This window comes from Emys orbicularis, chromosome 25 (assembly GCF_028017835.1).
Source record: "Emys orbicularis isolate rEmyOrb1 chromosome 25, rEmyOrb1.hap1, whole genome shotgun sequence".
In the NCBI taxonomy this organism is placed as follows: domain Eukaryota; kingdom Metazoa; phylum Chordata; order Testudines; family Emydidae; genus Emys; species Emys orbicularis.
The window spans coordinates 1,383,480-1,401,394 of record NC_088707.1 but is presented as its reverse complement, the minus strand read 5'-3'; the positions used below and the strand labels follow the sequence as shown (position 1 = coordinate 1,401,394).

Below are 17,915 nucleotides of genomic sequence, written 5' to 3'. Positions count from 1 at the left end.
AGAGTCCCTGGCATCTGGTTAGCAGAGCCAGCAGCCTCAGCCACCTCTGTAATTGGCTATAGATCAAAGAACTAGTTGATGGGAGTCATTAATAGATTCCTGCATATGCCCCCACCTCAGTGCTGCCCATCCTCCCAGTACAGTTCCTAAACGTTAATGCTTGTGACTTATGTCCCAGACAGGAGAAATCGGAATGGGGGAGAATATTGGAGGGGGGGCACACGGGCTCACAAAGGCAGGGGGAACTTTTTCCTAAGGCTGCAGTGTGTTCCTGCATTGTGCAAGTGGACCACAAACATGCAAGTTCCCTGCAGCTTTCCTGATGCCAGTGAGAAGTAAACCTGCCCCTCTGTACTTGGCTTGTCTAGGGAAGGAGTCACCGCTAACCTCAGTTTCTGTTTGTTTCGAATACAGGAGCACAGCGGATCCACCGTTCCATCCATCCTGAATAGGATGCAAACCAATCAGACCCCGCCAACTTACAACAAAACCAACAAGTTCACTTCTGGCTTTCAGAATATAGTAGACGCATATGGCATTGGAACTTACCGGGAGATAAATCCAGGTAAACACGCAATCTGCCTGTTCATCCCTCTGATCTGGTGACTGGGTGGCCTGGTCTCTCTCCTGATATGCAAAGCCCTTGCACAGGATTGACTCAGCTATCTGAGCAAGCGTAGCCTCTGTTACTGTGAATTGTAAAACCAACGTTATTGCTGGCTATTTTTGAAAATGTATAGGCCCAATCATCTGTACGTTAATGCAGAATCTACCCCATTATGCTCAAAATTGTCTTAATGATAAACTCTTGCCAGCAAAGAGCTATTTTCTGGGCACTAAACCGAGAGGTAGATTTCAAAGCAAAGATGATTGTAAAATGCATTTCCTGGAGTGGCAAATGCAGAAGTGCTCTGAGATCAGTCTTATCAGAAAACTTTGATTTCAGGCTAAATTGTCATGATGGTAGTCTGCTTTATGCAGGCAGGCCACTTTACAAGAGCACTGGGCCGCAAAATCCAGACTCAAGGCAGGTGTGGATTTAGCAGATCAGAATATAACAGCAGGTAGAAATAGGTCATAGAATCATAGGACTGGAAGGGACCTCGAGAGGTCATCTAGTCCAGTCCCCTGCACTCATGGCAGGACTAAGCATTATCTAGACTATCCCTGACAGGTGTTTGTCTAACCTGCTTTTACCATCAAACCTGCATCTAACCGTCAGAGACATGATAGAGTATAAAGAGGTGCTTGACCTTTTTGACTGGCTGATAGGGCTCGTTGGAGCATTTAAAAAAAATCAAGTTTTAATAACTCTAAATTTGCACTCCTGGTAGTTAGAGGTACTCCAAAAGAGCAATCTGTCGTATTCTATAAATTAAAGGTGTGAATGACTTAATTTCTCCTGTCCCCTTGTAGTCATATTTATGTTTAGATTAAAAGGTTAAGTACCTTGTAGCTTCCGGGTACTTGACCAACTGCATTCCATCAAGCTGCTGCAGGTTTGTGTGAAGGTGGCAATTTCAATCTGTTTCCATGATCTCCTAGAAGTAGCACAAGTAGTTGTTTCTAGCAACTGAGGATACTTGTTAATGTGCCAGGTTTAAAGAAGTAAAAATGAGACGTTGCAGTCAGGTCATCTGGGAACCAATTGGACCAGAGACTAGAGAAAAGCATTTCTTACCATTGAGAGAGGCAGAGATGATTGAGGTCACACATAGTCCAGTCTCTCTCTTGCGCAGCCCAGACTAGTGATCAGTGCACAGTTGTTCCAGATGGGTTTTCTAGAGCCTGTCTTCAGTCTTACTACTTCTCAGTGTCTTGATGGTGGGGTATCCACGGATTCCACAGGGAAGATGATTAAGGTGAAATATCATGGATGTGTTGGGAAAGAAGAAGCAGTCAGCATGGGCACAGATTGGAGACTTGAGGAGGATGGGAGATTGGCTAGCAATTGCCAGCATCAGAGAGGATATAAATGTCTTTCCTTTTCAATTTAGTTAATTGTTGCCGGAAGCTTATTTCCACACATGAACAGAGCTGCTTTTATAAGTCCCGTGATGATGATGTAGTTTCTTCCAGTATCTCCAGTGGAGGTTGATCCTGTTTGGAAGATGGGAATGAATATATGAATTGTATTGCTAATGGAATAAGTGGAACCAGAGAGCCAAACAGAGAGATGTCTGGTCTGTTTTCCCCTCCCTTCTAGCTCCGTACACAATTATCACTTTCCCATTCCTGTTTGCTGTGATGTTTGGAGACTTTGGCCACGGAATCCTGATGACGTTAATTGCCGTGTGGATGGTGGTTAGGGAAAGTCGCATTCTGTCACAGAAGAATGACAATGAGGTAAAGAGCTAGGTCAAGCTCAGTTTTGTATTAAAGCAAAGAGACCTAAATTGATCCTCTTCCCCCCCGCGCCTTCCGCAACTGCCAATCGTACAACTATTTTTTTTCACGTCCAGTTTGTCAAGAACATGAACAAACTAATAGCAAACAAAAGTCTATAGACCACAAGATGATGAATAATGTCCTTTCTCAGAATTGTGGGGATTCCTTTGGTTTGCATGTAAGTGTCTGAAACCATGATTCAGACAGACCATGGTTTGATGGTTAATCTGTGAGGTTTTCACCACTGGCGGTGCCAGTTCCCATGATAGGTGGTTGTAAACCAGAGACTAAGCTGCAATCAAATGTGTTCTCACTCACGGCCCACTGTCCTAAACATTCCCATAACTTGGTTAAATTGGTCGTGCTCGCTTAGGTCTTGGATTGATGAACAGATCTGTGAGGACTGAAACACATGGGGGAAGCTATTTCAGCACCTGCCCAGGCTCTGACTATCTCCCCGGCACCTGTTCACACTGAAATTTTAAGAAATTTCATCAAATGTGATATTTTGTGTACGTCCCCTGAGCTGGAAGGTGAGACTGCCCCACCTAATCCACTCTGGTAGGCTGGCCATCTGTCCTCCGGGCTCAGTTTGCGTTGTCCTTGTGGTTGTAATCCCTGCATCCTTGTTTCTTGCCATAGAATGGCAAAGGCTCAGTGGCTTTAGTCCAGGACTGGCAGCCTGGGCCCTGGAATTGGGTGGTTTCAGCCTCTGTTTTTGTGTGTGCTTGTCCTCACTGACTCTTTTATTAAATAGATGTTCAACACCATTTTTACTGGTCGGTACATCATTCTGCTAATGGGAGTGTTCTCCATGTACACCGGCCTTATCTACAATGACTGCTTCTCCAAAGCACTTAATATGTTTGGCTCATCGTGGAGCGTCCGGCCGATGTTCTCGAAAGGCAACTGGACGTAAGTAATTAGGTGCTTGAGAAGTAAAACCATAGGGATGAGTTCCTGAATCCGTTTTTCAGGGTTTGTAATTGCATAGGAATGTATGCATGGCAGGAACCTCAGCAGTGTTCTTTCTTTAGGAAACGTTTCTTGGGGGAGCGAAGCCACATGCTGTGTAAAAGAAATACAAAGAGCTGCAGATGTTTAAGTGAAAATGGCCTTTGGATAAACTGGGTGTCAGTTGGCTCTTCCTGGTCTAGCTCCCCCAACAGAGCCTTAGACGCACTATTAAAATGCATGGAAAGAAGCAAATTGCCTGTAGTTTTCCTCTCTTCCTCCTATGTGTGCATTTCAGTGGTGATCCCCTTCCACCCAAAATAGTTATTTAGCTGTCTTGCCAAAGAGCCTGGTTATTCAGATTCAGGCAGGAAGGTCCTGCCCTAAGTCTCACATGGGCGTTGAACTGCATGTGGAGGCTGAAACGTTGGTTCGTTAGGCAGGTTCCCAAGTGGCACAAGGATAACTAATGCTCCCATTCATTGTACTGAGATGCACTTCCCCTTCACGGATCAGGAGGAAGCTGGTGTTCTGTGTTCTCATATTTTTTGTTGAGTACAATTTTTACAGTTTGTAAAGCTTTATATCTATTTGAACCCAAACAGAGAAGAGTTGCTTCAGAACACCGCTGTCCTGCAGCTGAATCCTGCCGTGGCAGGGGTCTTTGGTGGACCGTATCCGTTTGGCATCGACCCGGTAAGAGTTCTTCCTTCTGATACACTTGGCCTTAGACACTTTTCTGGCTTATGTAACTGTAACTTTCTGGAGCATGGTTTAAAAAAGCTAAAGGTGTATGTGTTCTCTTAGCAAACTCGGGGCAGTAACTGTTGCGGAAAACACTGGGATGCACGGAGAAGTGGGTTCCATTACTTATCTCTAATATGTCACCTATTAGTGTGATGGTTTCTGGGTACTGAAATGATGACCAGTAGGAGTTCTGAAGGTCTCTTTCGTTGACCCCCTTTACCTAGCTATTTAGTGCTGCAGTATCCCACAGCACTGGAGTTAGGTTTGGCATTAGGCTTGAGAGCCTGTCATGCATTTCCTAGTAAACTTGTTGTCTCTTCTTCTGCTAAAAGCCACCCACGTGCCTTGGAAATGTGTATTTCCGGGTAACACCATTTGACTTATCTCTTTATAAGCTACCTGGATTCAGAAAACTGCCCTTAAGAATTTATTTGCATTTGAACTGATCCTGCATTTGACGTTAGAGGGGTATGCTGGTGTTAGAGGCCAGAACTGTATTCAAAAAGGGAACTGCAAGATTCTTTCTCAGGCAACATCACAGATTGGAGTTCTCAGTTTTTCTCCTGCCACAGCTGGCCACCTTGAAAGTGAGCAAGGCTCAGACCTTGCTCTGCTTAGGTGCTGATAAGATCAGCTGTTACAAGCGAAACCACAGTCCCTGAATTTGAGGTTGGCTGGTAAGTGAAGAAACAACAGATGATTGAATGTTTTATTTTAAAATGTGTTTGTAAAATTTATAGTGTTTGTCTGTGCCTATTTTCTGTTCCTGGTTAGCTATCTTGTGCTGTGCAGTTTAACATAAATAAATGCTTCTTTGGTTCATCTGTCTTCCTTTCGCTCATTAATTCGGATTGAATCCATGTTGTTTGTGACAGATTTGGAATATTGCCAGCAACAAGCTGAACTTCCTCAACTCCTTTAAGATGAAGATGTCTGTGATTCTTGGCATCATCCACATGCTTTTTGGTGTCACACTGAGCCTTCTCAACCACATGTGAGTGCTCTGTGTTCTGTTTTTACTAGGACAATACACTTATACTAGTGCAGAATGTCTGTCTTAGATTTATCAGGATGAGATTAGATTCTTAGGTTTTCTCATCTAACTCCTTACGCCTCTAAGACCGTGGATCTTGCAGCAGGTTTTAAGATGGAGAGAATTCAACATGAGTTATTTCATTAGTCAGGAAACATTTCATTATGGATATGTCTCATCCTGTGAGACTATATTTGCATATCAAATATTTCTTATCAAAAATTTAGCTCTGAAGATGGTTAGAAATGCAGAAACTCAAGATTCATTTTTTTTAAGACTCTTCCTCTTGTATTATCCATTAAAAGTTAATTTCACTGTCTTAGTCTGCATTAAGTTTATCTAACTCCAGTCAAATGTGGTAATGCTCTAACATATGTCAAACTCTCTAATTCTTCTTTCTCTGTAGCTATTTCAAGAAACCACTGAACATCTATCTTGGGTTTATTCCTGAAATGATTTTCATGTCGTCATTGTTTGGCTACCTTGTTATCCTAATTTTCTACAAGTGGTCGGCCTATGATGCTCACACTTCAAAGGATGCACCAAGCCTTCTAATCCATTTTATCAACATGTTTCTTTTCTCCTATGCCGATCCCAGTATCAAGATGCTTTATAAAGGACAGGTATGTGGTCTCACTACAATGATACAGGGTGAATGATGGTTTGTAATATATGAGAGAGGCTTTCACTCCAAAGAGCTTAACTACTGCAGAGGAAATAAAACATGAAACAAGAACCTAGTGATTTAGGGTAGCACACTTTATCCTGAAGCATCCTGAGGTGTTAGAGAGGCTCTTTTTGTGGCAATTGTGTTCCTACCCTGGGAGTGAAAACAAACAGTTTTGAACCAAAACATTACACAACGTCCTCAAGAAGGGAAGCAAAGAGTAACTTCTCCAGGAAGAATCCAGGTCTTTCTGAAAGTAACTATCAGATCTTGAGCATGATCAAGACACCAAATACCCTATCCTATTTGTCACAAAGTACCATGGGTTCTTTAGGAACCAGAAGTGGTTAGGACTTACTTTTTTTATGTCCACTTCAGTAGCATAGTGCCATCTAACTCTGTGCTAAGACACTAGTCCAGGACAGACTCAAGAGAGTGCCACCTGCCAAACGGCCTCTGCCTGCAAATCCACGTAGAGGTCTCTAACCCGAGTGATGACCACGCCTCCCTTGCTTAGGGGGTACAGTCTGCTGCGAACACAGCCTGAGGTGATGCAGCTTCAGACAAACAATAAGAACAGTTCAGTCTGCTGGTTTGGGAAGCGATAGTTATCACAGGATCTGAAGGATCTGTGTACCAGGGAAACACTTGTTTATGGGAGTTATTCACAGTTGAAAGTTGCAATGTGCATGAGACCTGTTCTGTAAAGTACCTTAGCAGGAATGGAACATTCACTGCATCACCTTGTACCGTGTCTCTGTTTTTTCCACAGATAGGGCTTCAGTGCTTCCTGGTGGTTGTTGCGCTGCTGTGTGTGCCATGGATGCTGGTAGTTAAACCCTTGGTCCTTCGCCATCAATATTTAAGGAGAAAGCATTTGGTGGGTGACTGTTTTTTGGTATTTCTGATTACAACTATTAGTAGTTCAAAAGCTGTAGGCTCTATCTTGATCTTGGATACATAGGTTCACATTGGGGCATGACCTCTGAAACCCCTTTGCGTGTGTCAGACAAGTGGGTTTTACCGGACACGAGGTGATGCCTGCTTGCCTCTAAGATCTGGATCTAGCTCTGATTCTGCATTAGAAAACCTGTGTGTAGATACTATTGTAAAATAAATACATCCCGCTTGGGTACTGTCAGCCCATATAGGAGTACAGAAGCCATCCATTATTGAACTTGTTTCTGTGCCTTTCTTTGGTGGCCAAAGTGCAGAAGCAGAGATGTAATTAATAGTGAATTGGTCGACAGTAATGTCATCAATCTGATTAAAGGAGTTTGGATCTAAAAAGGAGACTAATCTTTGCTTGTGAATGTGGGAGCTTATCTCTTAGGATATCTTTGTCTTTTGTGGCTATGCAACTGTACTTAAATATATCGATAAAATGTAGGAACCTGGCATACATGCACTGAGGCTACTTGAAAATTCTCCTTGCATGTATGGCAGACAACTGTTAGGATGTTACAGTCTGTCAAAGTACAGTTCAGTTAAAGACACTCCCTCTCCCTTCTCTGACCATCTTTCATCCTCCCATGTCCCCTCCATTCGTCTCCCTTTCTCTTTTGTTTTTCTTCCTCTTTCCCCTTCTTTCTTCCATTCACTATCAGGAAGGGCAACCCATGGAGGGCCAAGTCAGCACAGTCCAGAACGCGCAGGCAGTAGAGGCAGCAGCGGCTGCAACAGTGAGTGGCTTTAAAATCACGTGACAGATTTAAAGATGGGGAGTTGGAATTACACTCCATAACCTCTGGAATATTTTATACCGATCTGCACTTCCGAAGTGGTTAACGAGATCCCCCTGTGGTGAAGCAGTCCCTGTCTCAGCAAGATAAATTCCAGTACCCTCAATAGAATTGTGATGCATTCCTAAATAGCCATACACACCAATGAAAGAGAATAACTAAGTGACCCTGTAATGCAAAGACCCTTCTCTGGAAAGTGCTGGGGAGATCCTAGCTCACAGGAATGCCTTGTCTTCAGACCTCCAAGATGAAATCCCCTTGTTTTACGTTCTTGCATATTTGTTTTTATAAACTAGATTTGACCTCTTCTGTTTGAAACCTTTCTGTTTACATTCCATACTCCAAAAAGTCATACGTATGTGTGGTCCTCTCCGCAGCACTAACCCTGTGGCTTCGCATCAACAGTTAATGGATTTTTGTGTCTGCTTCTTTATGGGGACTTGCAGAACCCGACGTTCCCGTGAAATGGCTGTGTACCAAACAGAGCTATGTGTAAAGCTATTAACTACCATCCATGGCCAGAGTCCACTGCCAGCTAGTGAGTGCAGCAGCCTTCATGGCTTGCTTCACCAGAAGGACATATTTCAAGTTGTTGGCACACACATGAAATGTGGCCTCTTTCTCCAAAGAGACCAAATCATGCAAATAAATGATCTGAATTGGATTTTGCATTCAGTCTTGTACTATGTGATCAACTGAAAATCAGGTTTAATATTTAGATATTAAACATTTCCGTAACAAATCTTTAATAATAGCCTTGCAAAAATCTTTCAGGAGTGTTAAGAAACATCTGGCAAATTGCATTTTTGTGTGTGTGTGATATCCATCAAATGTATTAAGTGTGTAAAAAGGCCAGCTGTGAATGAGGCTATTTCCACACCTCTTCTAACACAATCCTGTCAAATGCACAGTGGAGGGCCAGATCCCCATGTGATGGAAAATGTCATGGCTCTATTGACACCAGTCCAAAGAGAATATACATTAGCCACGTGCATGAGAAAAAGCTGTATGCTAATCATGTGTTTGATGAAATAACTCATGACCACAAATCTCCAGTGCCTAGAAATGTGACTAGCAGAACACCACCTAACACTCAGTTTTGGTCCACTTTGATACCAGTTTCAAAAACAGAATCCAAACACAAGCCTTTTCGCTCTTACCTAGAAGTATACTTCTTACTATCTTAATGTGTGTCACTTTTTTCTGTTTTTATTAAAGTAAGATGTCTGGAGTGTATTTGGAGGTAATCTGACAAGAATTAAATAAATCTGTTCCAAGTTTGATGCCTGGCCTGACAATAAATTGTATCAAGACAAAAACAAGGCTTTGAAAACCAGTCTGTTTATAAATGCATTATACTAATAATCAATGCATTAATGTGAGAAAAGCAAGCATGTTAGACTATTGCTCTGTATTACCAGAATCCTGATGAACTATGAAAGCAGAGATGGAGGACACTAAGTTTGATCTTCTTTGTTTTTCATAGTCATCCTTAAATTATAATGTTTTGAATTTAAAAGCCACATTGTTTACATTCCATACCCCCAAAATATTTGTTTGTGTCAACACTGAAATGCTTCTGACCCTAGTTATTATAGAGAGAGGCACCTAAATAAGTCGTATCCAATTGACTTTTCCTGTTCTATGGGAATTTTCCAAAATCACCTTTACTATATGCACACCTATAACTGCTAAATGTACCACTCTCGAAGGGCAGATGCTAGTGTTGTAGGTCACATCATATATTCACTGCATTTTATATTTGCACCCTTTAGGTCTGTCAAGTTTTAAAGTTCTGAACATATAAAGTAGAGTCTCAGATTGCCAATAAGTATTTTACTCCATGTTATTGGGTGTTCTTGAATGAAAATAATAAAAATCTACCTACAGTGGGCAAAGGTTGGTTGCTGGCAGTTTAGAATCCTGAAAATAAGGTTAAGTGCAAATTAGATTTTCATTATCTTTCTAAATTCCACTTACAATGCCTGAAAACGCTATTGTAAGAGAACCTGTCAAACAGTGAATGAGCTGTGTGTCATTATTGATGGTGTTAGTTGTTTACTTGGAGTATGAAGCCTGTAGCAGGTTTCATGTAACTGAACAATGATTACACTTTAACTTGCAAAATGAAGCAGCCCTAACTTAACTAATTTGATCAGTTAAGACCAAGTGAAGTTAGAACAGAGTCTGTTTTTTAAGTATGACCTTTGATGTTTGAGGAGGAACCAAAGGACGGTTGTGTTTTAAGTACTGAATGTCTAAACAAATGCTTATAAAAGGAATCATTTGCACAGTTCAGAACTTCCATGTAAGAGAAGGACTGATTCCTATCCCAACCCCATCCGTGGCAATGTGTGGTGTGGGCATGCCTGGTACAAATTGGTGCGGAGAAAGCATATAGATTTGTTGTTAGCATGTGGGATAATGCTGCTTCGCTATTTGCCAGTAAGTGATTTATTTAATACACAGCAGTATTTGTCTTTCTGTCAAAGATTCCAGGAGTTCCGAAAGCTCTTGGAAATTTTTAACAAACTGTTGCACAAAGCCCGTCAATTTCAGCCTGTGTGTCACTTTGAGAGAATGTGGCTCTTGGTCAAAGGTGAAATTATTTGGTGTAAAGCTTTATAACATCAAAAATTAATTCAGAATTGGTTTAATTGTTTTTCAGAATCAGCAGTTATGAGCACGTGTTTCCCACACAATCAGGAAGAGCAATATACTCCATTTGTGAAACATGTTTGTGCCTTGACTCTTAACATTTAATATGTGGTTTTCTTTGAGCTGCTGCTGCTTTCTGGAGGTGTACAAAATGCATTCTCTGATTTTCCCCCCCGCAAGTGTCTCACTAAACCACAGCAACACTCTGCTCTTTCTCTTTGTTCACATTTTAGGGAACTCACAACTTCGGTGGGATCCGGGTGGGCAATGGACCAACTGAAGAGGATGCAGAGATCATCCAGCATGACCAGCTTTCTACCCATTCTGAAGATGGGGATGAGGTAAGCGCCTGATCATCCTTTACTTCGGAACTATAAAGCTGGCAATGAAAGGGGTTATTTCCTGCTTAATATATTTACTAGTTTCTAAGATCCTAACTCGGTACCAACATTGCCAGTGGAACTGGAACAGTAGAAATTAATATCCATTCTAATTTCCTGCTTCCTCATGCTACCTTCCACTCATCCTCATGACTATTAACATCAGTGAAAGTTCTCTGCACAGGTCAAAGAACATATGTGGCCCTTTCTATCTGAATTCTTATTACAAAGAATGGGTATCTGATAGGCAAGCTTCTCTCTTTCCCCCCCCCCCCCCCCCGTTAGCTAAATGGTAAAATCTAGGCAGTTGCCACAGACACATTTTACCCAGTTTACTCTCCAGTTGAAATGGTAATTGTGTGTTTATTATTTGAGTTACCCTATTGATTTATCTGTCTGGCATTATAAGCCATGTTTAAAATAAATCCAAGTGCTGTATTTCTTGAGTACTCCACTTTTGACATGTTTTCCTAACTGCCCTGCCTTTTCTACCACACCTGGGGAGAAAAAGGGAAAGTGATATTTATCATCTTGGGGACATTCTGCTGCCTATTTGGACAGGGTAGTGGGCTGCTGTTCCTAGGCGTTGCACAGCCGGCACAGAGTGTGCTAACTAAGTGCTACCACTTAAATAGGTCATGTTAATAAGGGATTTATTAACCTTGTGTTCATGATTAATGTTCTGATTGTGAGACTCTGCACTAAATGTAAATTTATGTTTACAAGCCTGCGGAGGATGAGGTGGTAAGATGACAGCCAGCTTTGCATTCATATGTATCTGCGCCATTTCCCATTGATGTAAATCATCTGCTGAATTAACACATGATGTTTTTTCATGCCATGTGACTTGTTTTTCCATAAGACCTAGCTATTTACATGTATGGGCCATTTCTAATACTCCATACAATATCATCTCCATTTTTAAAATACCTTGTCTGAATTGCTGCATCTCTTTAAATTGTGTTTGCTTTCTTATCTCCCTTGATTTTTAGATTGCAAATCCTTCTCAGTTGACCTGCACAGCTGTTGATCAAAAGATTGACAAGGGGCTTCTAAATGTTTATATTATAGAGTTGCTGAAGAAGCAAGACTCTCTGTCTTTAACACTTTGACAAAACAGATATAACAGTCTATGGGAATGTCTGGGTTTTTTTGCAAACTGCTTGTAGATTTTTTTTCTTTTTCCTAGCTATTGTCCAGAGCTAGGTATTTTATTGACTGAATGTTGCCCTAAACAAATGCAACCAAATATTGGAACATACAAAATTGGACTAGCTGATGACCAGAGAATCAATATTTTTCTCTTTAAAAGAGGGGGTTTATTGGTGAAAATTGCTCATATTCAAACACAAATAGTTAGATTCTCTGAGTTGGAGAAGTATAAAATATCATTTGGGAACAGACTGTGAAATCTAATCAGCCTCTCTGCTCTTCTTGATACCAAAAGACCATTATTCTTCATGTTCTTCCTACCTCCCCTAGTCCTAGAGTTGATGATATAAGTTATTCTCTTTGGGTGGGTGTGTCTCCAGACTCTAGCAGTGCCAAAGTAACAGGTTGTATCTCGGGAGGCAGTATGTTAACCTTAAGAGCCGTTGTTCTGTTCGTGGGTCTGTGCTGTTAGTGTTTTGTTTGGCCTTGTTTTATCTTTAAGTGAAATAGACTGGTATGTGGGGTGTCCATGCAAAAGGCCCTTGCACATTCTTCTCCAAGAAAGCTAGTGCATACAATGATAAAGATATGGGTTGCTTCACCATCAACAAAACCTTCCTCAGATTTTTTTGTTATAGGTGGGTCTTGGTCTTCATAGCAACAAATGATGATAGAATGCACTAGTGTTGCTCCATCATCTCCACATAGCCAAGAAAAATACAAATTCCTTTTCCAGTTCCCACAAGACATTGAGATCATTACATTTTTATCTAGCCCTATAGTGTTTGGGGTTCTGGTAACTAATGTTGAGACAATGACAGAAGTTGATCTGATGGTGAAATAACTATCGAGTTCTTCTCAACCCTCAAGAAGAAGGATGTTCATTTCATCCAAACAGTACAGCAGAGAAGCCTAAGTGGATAACCTCCCCCAACACTAGCACTTGTTGGCTTGTTTCAAGACTTGCCCTAGAGGGTCAGATTTCAGCTTCTAGTTCCCTGTGTGTAACCCCAGTAATGTCAGTGCAGTTCACACATGTAACTAGAAGCAGAATTTGTTCCTATCCATCTTAGGTGTATGACTGAGGTGAATTTTTAATGTGTTGAGTGGAGCGAAGTCTCCTAGAACAAAGATTGGTGACATTCTAAACATACCACCATGGCATACTCTCAGATCTCCCCTTTATCAAGTTGCTGTTTTTATTGTACTACCATATGAGGGTAGCACCTCAGAACTGGAACAGCTGTGCAATAGTAAACCTGGATTGCATAATTCTGAAACAACTGTCAGTGTGCATAAAAGCCGTGGAATTGTGGAAACTTCGCAATGAGACACTCTTTTTTGCATCTGTAAATTTTGCTGAACGTAGATCTTTTAAGAGAGCTGTTGCCCTTAGGGATAAATCCTAGAGCTGGTGAAATAGGCATAACATAATGCAGATATATCTGATCACATTTGAATGCTGTGAAGGCACATCAACACTTTTTTTAAATAAACAGAGTGAAAAATAACCCATAAGGCTGCAAGAACTCTGCTAAAGCCATCCCATGAGAGCCTCTGGGTTGAAGCACAAGAGTGGGAGTCTCCCTGGCAGTTATTCACTAACTCTGCCATGCGCTGTATTTATTCTTTAAATATTTGTCGGTTTCAGTTTATTTGACACTGACTTGCTGTGCGTGCTAGGCAGAGGACTCTGTTTACCAGAGCAGGTTTTACTGAGGAATTCTTGCAGTTTATGCTCATGTGAAGTGAGATCTGGGCTCTCGACAGCTAGTTTGACATAGTTGTTGGAAATGTTTATTGCTTTGGCTATTTAAGGGGGGAACAAGAATAAAAATAGCATGCTGTACTCCTTTCGGAACATTGATCACTCGGTGTCATAAAATTCTGCATCCCCTTTAATAACGTGCTTCGGAGAAGTTCATGGAGCATGGATTAACGCCAAGATGCAGAAACGTGGGACTCTTTTCCAAGCTGCAATGTGGCAAACTCTCCTACGTTTGTTTTGAAATCGTTTTGAATTGATTGCCAAAATGCTTGGAAGGCATAGAGACTGCAGATGAAAAAGTGAAGCAGAGATGAGATTTTCAAGATAACTTTTTGTGCATTATTTCTTCTTTCACAGAGAGCCAGTTCCTGCTTTTACAAGATTGCTTCCATTGTTCCCACAGCAGTGCGAAAGATGCAGTATTGTCTCAGGCTTTTTCTGATTTTTTTTTTTCCCATACATTTTATCTCATTCCTGTGAAGAAGGAAAACCGTATTTGTAATCCCTCTCCTCTTTTGTAGAAATAGACGCTCATTACCAGTGTGTTCATACAGAACCACTTTTTACTGAACAGTCTTTTCCTGGTAAAATCCTGGGTCCGATCATAACTGTTTTCATTGCCTGTCATGTGAAAGTAGACTTTTTTTTAGTCTACAAATTGCAGTGTTGAATGATTATTTCTAATTAGTTTCTCAGATTTAGCAAAAAGTGTCAACTTTCACTGCAATTGTGAAATTCTATTTGATATTCTTCCTAAATGATCTGTATCCAAATGGCCAGTAGAAGAAATTATCAGTAAGAGCCCAAACATAGTGCCCTTGTAATAGCCCCAGACAGTGGTGCCGCTTCCCTAATCTGCCAACCCTTGCTCATTACAACTGCCTTGCAGCTGGTCTCACTTCCTCTTTGCTTTGTTGTTCTTTCTGCAGTTTGATTTTGGGGATACGGTGGTACATCAGGCCATCCATACCATTGAGTATTGCCTGGGGTGCATTTCCAACACCGCGTCCTACCTGCGGCTTTGGGCTCTCAGCCTGGCCCATGCACGTAAGTATCTTTCCCAAAGCTGGAGGTTTGATCAGTGTCTCAGATCAACCTGGACAAAAATGTCCTGGAGAGATGGCGTAGGCATGTGTGTATGTGCCACAGAGAGAAACTGCCCTAGTGCGTGTGTCCTGTATTCTGGGGTCCAGTCCAGACCAGTGAGGGGTTGTCACCACCTGCCTTGCAACCTTGGGTGCCTCACAGTGTCTCGCTGATGTAGCTCCCAGTGTGGGCAGCTTACAAACAGCCAAACAGCATGCAGGTCACACCCTGAGTGTCTCTGTGTAGCTGCAGTCCTGCTCCAGCCACTCTGACCCCAGCAGCCTGTCAGCAAACACCAGCTACTCTCTGGCTTCCAGTAGCCTTGGTTACTACCTGTAGAGTGATCTCAACACACTCCCAGTCCTAGATTTTCCCCAAAAATGTGTGTTCTGCATTGCCCAGCCTTCTGGACAGCTCAGATATTGGGGGTCCATTGCCCTTGTAAGGGGTCAGTGTACAACAGTCTGCTACTATAATTGGGGTTACCAAACAATTCTGTTTAAACACAACACTGGATTCATTTTGATTAAAGAATAAAACCAGTTTGTTTAACTACAAAGAGAGGTTTTAAGTGAGTACAAGTATTAGGTGCTAAAGTCAGAAATAGAGAAAGAAAGAACGCTTCCTAGTAGCGAAGACTTGACAAGCTAGACTTGGTTCAAGGTCAAACCCTCACCACGTTCCCTGCAAATTTTCAAGTCAGGATCTTTCACAAAGTCCCCAGTTCCTTCCAGATGTGAGGATGGAGGCATGGAGTCTCATGTCATTTGTAAAAACGAAAATTGATCGGTTCCTGCCCCGCTTTGCTGCCAAAGCAAGGCCAGTTGCCTGGTGAGGCCAATCAACTTTGACACCTGGCGAAAGGGGTCAGCTTGTATTTTGTCTTTGAGAAACCAGTTTTACCCCCTCCCCAGATTTGTCTGATAAACATATTTCAGTTATTTCAGCTCATCTTCCTGACTTTCTCTGTAATATTGCTGTACCCATTTCACCATGATATTATTAGTTTTTCAAATGATACCTCACAAGACATTTTGTATAAAGGTTATTACACTAGTATGGAGGGTGTGTCTAGAGGAGTGTGATAGGGTCAGGCTGTGCTGGGCTCATGGTTGGCAGGGGGTATTGACTGGGGTAATCAGGATTTTAGCCTTTGCTTGTCATTGAACCTCAGTGTGTCATAAAGAGTGTGTCTAGACTGGTGGCACTTGTGACAATGGCACCCAAATTTAGCTCAGCGGTGGGGGCTGCAGTAATAACTTGTCAGGAGCCCAAAGGAATCTGCATAAAATGGAGCAGATTGTGGCTGCCTTCACCTTTAATGCACAGTTGCAACCTCTTTAGACTACAAAGCAGGCTGAAGTATTGCACGCTGGATGAATGGAATCCGTTGCAGATTTCCATGCCGCCACCTTTGGCTCATGGGCTGTGCTTTGGCCAACCTGTGATATGGTCTGTGTGTGAAGAATCGGTTTCATGTGTTAGTTTTCATAGACCAGAATTGTTCAGCTTACCAAAAAATATCCTTGGCCAAGTTTAATTGGTAAGTTCCCTGCTGCTCTCATGTAGTGTGGCAGATGCAGTGTCGCTCCATTCTTGTGTGAGTGACTGTATCTGTAGTAAGAGGCAGGAGTGGCTGCTGCCCAGGGTCTGCTTATGCAAGCTGTGGTTATGAAGAGCACCCTGGGCTCGGGGGGAGGGGGGTGGAATGCAAAGCACTGAGTAAGTGGCAGTTCTGGCCTTGCAGCCTGTGCCGGGAATTGGAGTTCAGGTCCTGAGTTACCTGGCTGCAAGCACTTCCTGTTCTTCACAAGCAGCCCCAGCGGAACCATCCTGCCGGCTCCTGCAGTGCTAGAAACGGTCCCAGCGGGGTGGGAACGTTCCCTAAAGCCCACTCTCAATGAAATAAAACTTCCCTTCACAACCACCCGGAAATAAGCAGCTTTCTTCCTGCAGAGCTTTCCGAGGTGCTCTGGACCATGGTGATCCACATCGGCCTCAGTGTGAGAAGTTTGGCTGGAGGTTTTGCTTTGTTCTTCGTATTTGCTGCTTTCGCTACCTTGACCGTGGCAATCCTTCTGATCATGGAGGGCCTGTCGGCTTTCCTTCATGCGCTCCGTTTGCACTGGTAAGTTCCCTGGAACGTAGAGGTTTTAAAGCTGTTATAAGCAAGATGATTACTGATAATTCACCACCACCCACCATGAATGCGATCTCCTAGGAAGCTGTATACACTTGCCTTGCCACCCCATCCCACCTCGCCCCAAGCAAAGTTTAGGCTTCAGTTATAAAATTCAGAGAGTTGGTAATGGCGTGCTGAAACCGGCATTGCCTGGTGCTGCTGGGACATTGTGTGGATAATAGTACTGAATGTAACTAAACTAAGCACTGGTTGTACAGCTGGCAGACTGGCAGCAAGAGGGTTTTCAAACCTCATGAAGGCTAGCGACCTTATTTTCTGCTTTGGTGGTCCCAGTAATATTCCTCACTCCCATTCTCTACAGTTAAGTCACTAGGCGTTACTTCAAAGTAGCTGGCATAACTGTTCTATGCCACACAAAAATTCTGTTGAAACCAGCTAAACCTTTCTCGGCAGCCTGTGTTGGGGTATGGAACGTTTGGGCCCTTCAGCAGTTTCTCTGTTTTGCTGTGTTGCCTGATTATGGCATTTGTTTCTCTTGTCTCCTTTATGATATTACATAGTGATTGATAACTGCAGTTCCATGTGCGGCCAGCAATATAGTTAGTCCATTCTTTCTCAGGAAAATGGAACAGAACAATAGCAGTTACACCTCAGCCTGGGGGGAGCATTATCAAGATCTGGGGTCAGAACTGTCTGTCTTGGCCCTTTCTTCTGCAAGAGAAGTAGACTTGTTTCCAGAAAGGACAGCTGTGTTTTGAGATATGAGAGATTAAACCAGTGGTCTGGGCGGAGGTCACGGCTGAAACCCTGATTCTTTGAGTAACTCATTATGTGCCTCTCCGTTCAGCTTAAAGTGAAAGAAAGCCCTGCTTAGACACCAGCCAGTGTGGGCGGGTGGAATGGAGAAGGCTGTTACTGATCCCTTTGTAGCAGTTAACAAATGCAGAGGGTTGCTGCAGGAGAGCCTGGAGGGGTTTCTCTCTTTCAGGTAGCTTGGTGGTGGTTATCATAGATATACACCTTACTCCCAGCAACAGACAACAATAGTGGGTCACAGTCAGCCCTGACTGGAAGAGACTGTTAGCTGCAGATTTTCTTCTTCACCCATTTTAATGGGAAGTGAAGTAGCTGTTTAAACTGGGGTCTGGCTGTCTTAAGAAAGTTTATTCTTATATTTGGTGTGTTGACTACTCTCTC

General features: G+C 42.5%; 1 protein-coding gene across 1 annotated transcript in view; it reads left to right on the top strand.

The window, feature by feature from the left end:
• ATP6V0A1 (ATPase H+ transporting V0 subunit a1) overlaps positions 1-17,915 on the top strand; it is a 46,145-nt gene that overhangs the window by 18,234 nt on the left and 9,996 nt on the right. The window contains exons 11-20 of the mRNA XM_065422770.1: positions 415-565; positions 2,207-2,346; positions 3,146-3,303; positions 3,948-4,038; positions 4,965-5,083; positions 5,529-5,745; positions 6,562-6,669; positions 10,423-10,530; positions 14,419-14,536; positions 16,532-16,703. Of these exons, the coding sequence (XP_065278842.1) occupies positions 415-565; positions 2,207-2,346; positions 3,146-3,303; positions 3,948-4,038; positions 4,965-5,083; positions 5,529-5,745; positions 6,562-6,669; positions 10,423-10,530; positions 14,419-14,536; positions 16,532-16,703 (1,382 nt within the window). The remainder of the gene's footprint in view (positions 1-414; positions 566-2,206; positions 2,347-3,145; positions 3,304-3,947; positions 4,039-4,964; positions 5,084-5,528; positions 5,746-6,561; positions 6,670-10,422; positions 10,531-14,418; positions 14,537-16,531; positions 16,704-17,915) is intronic.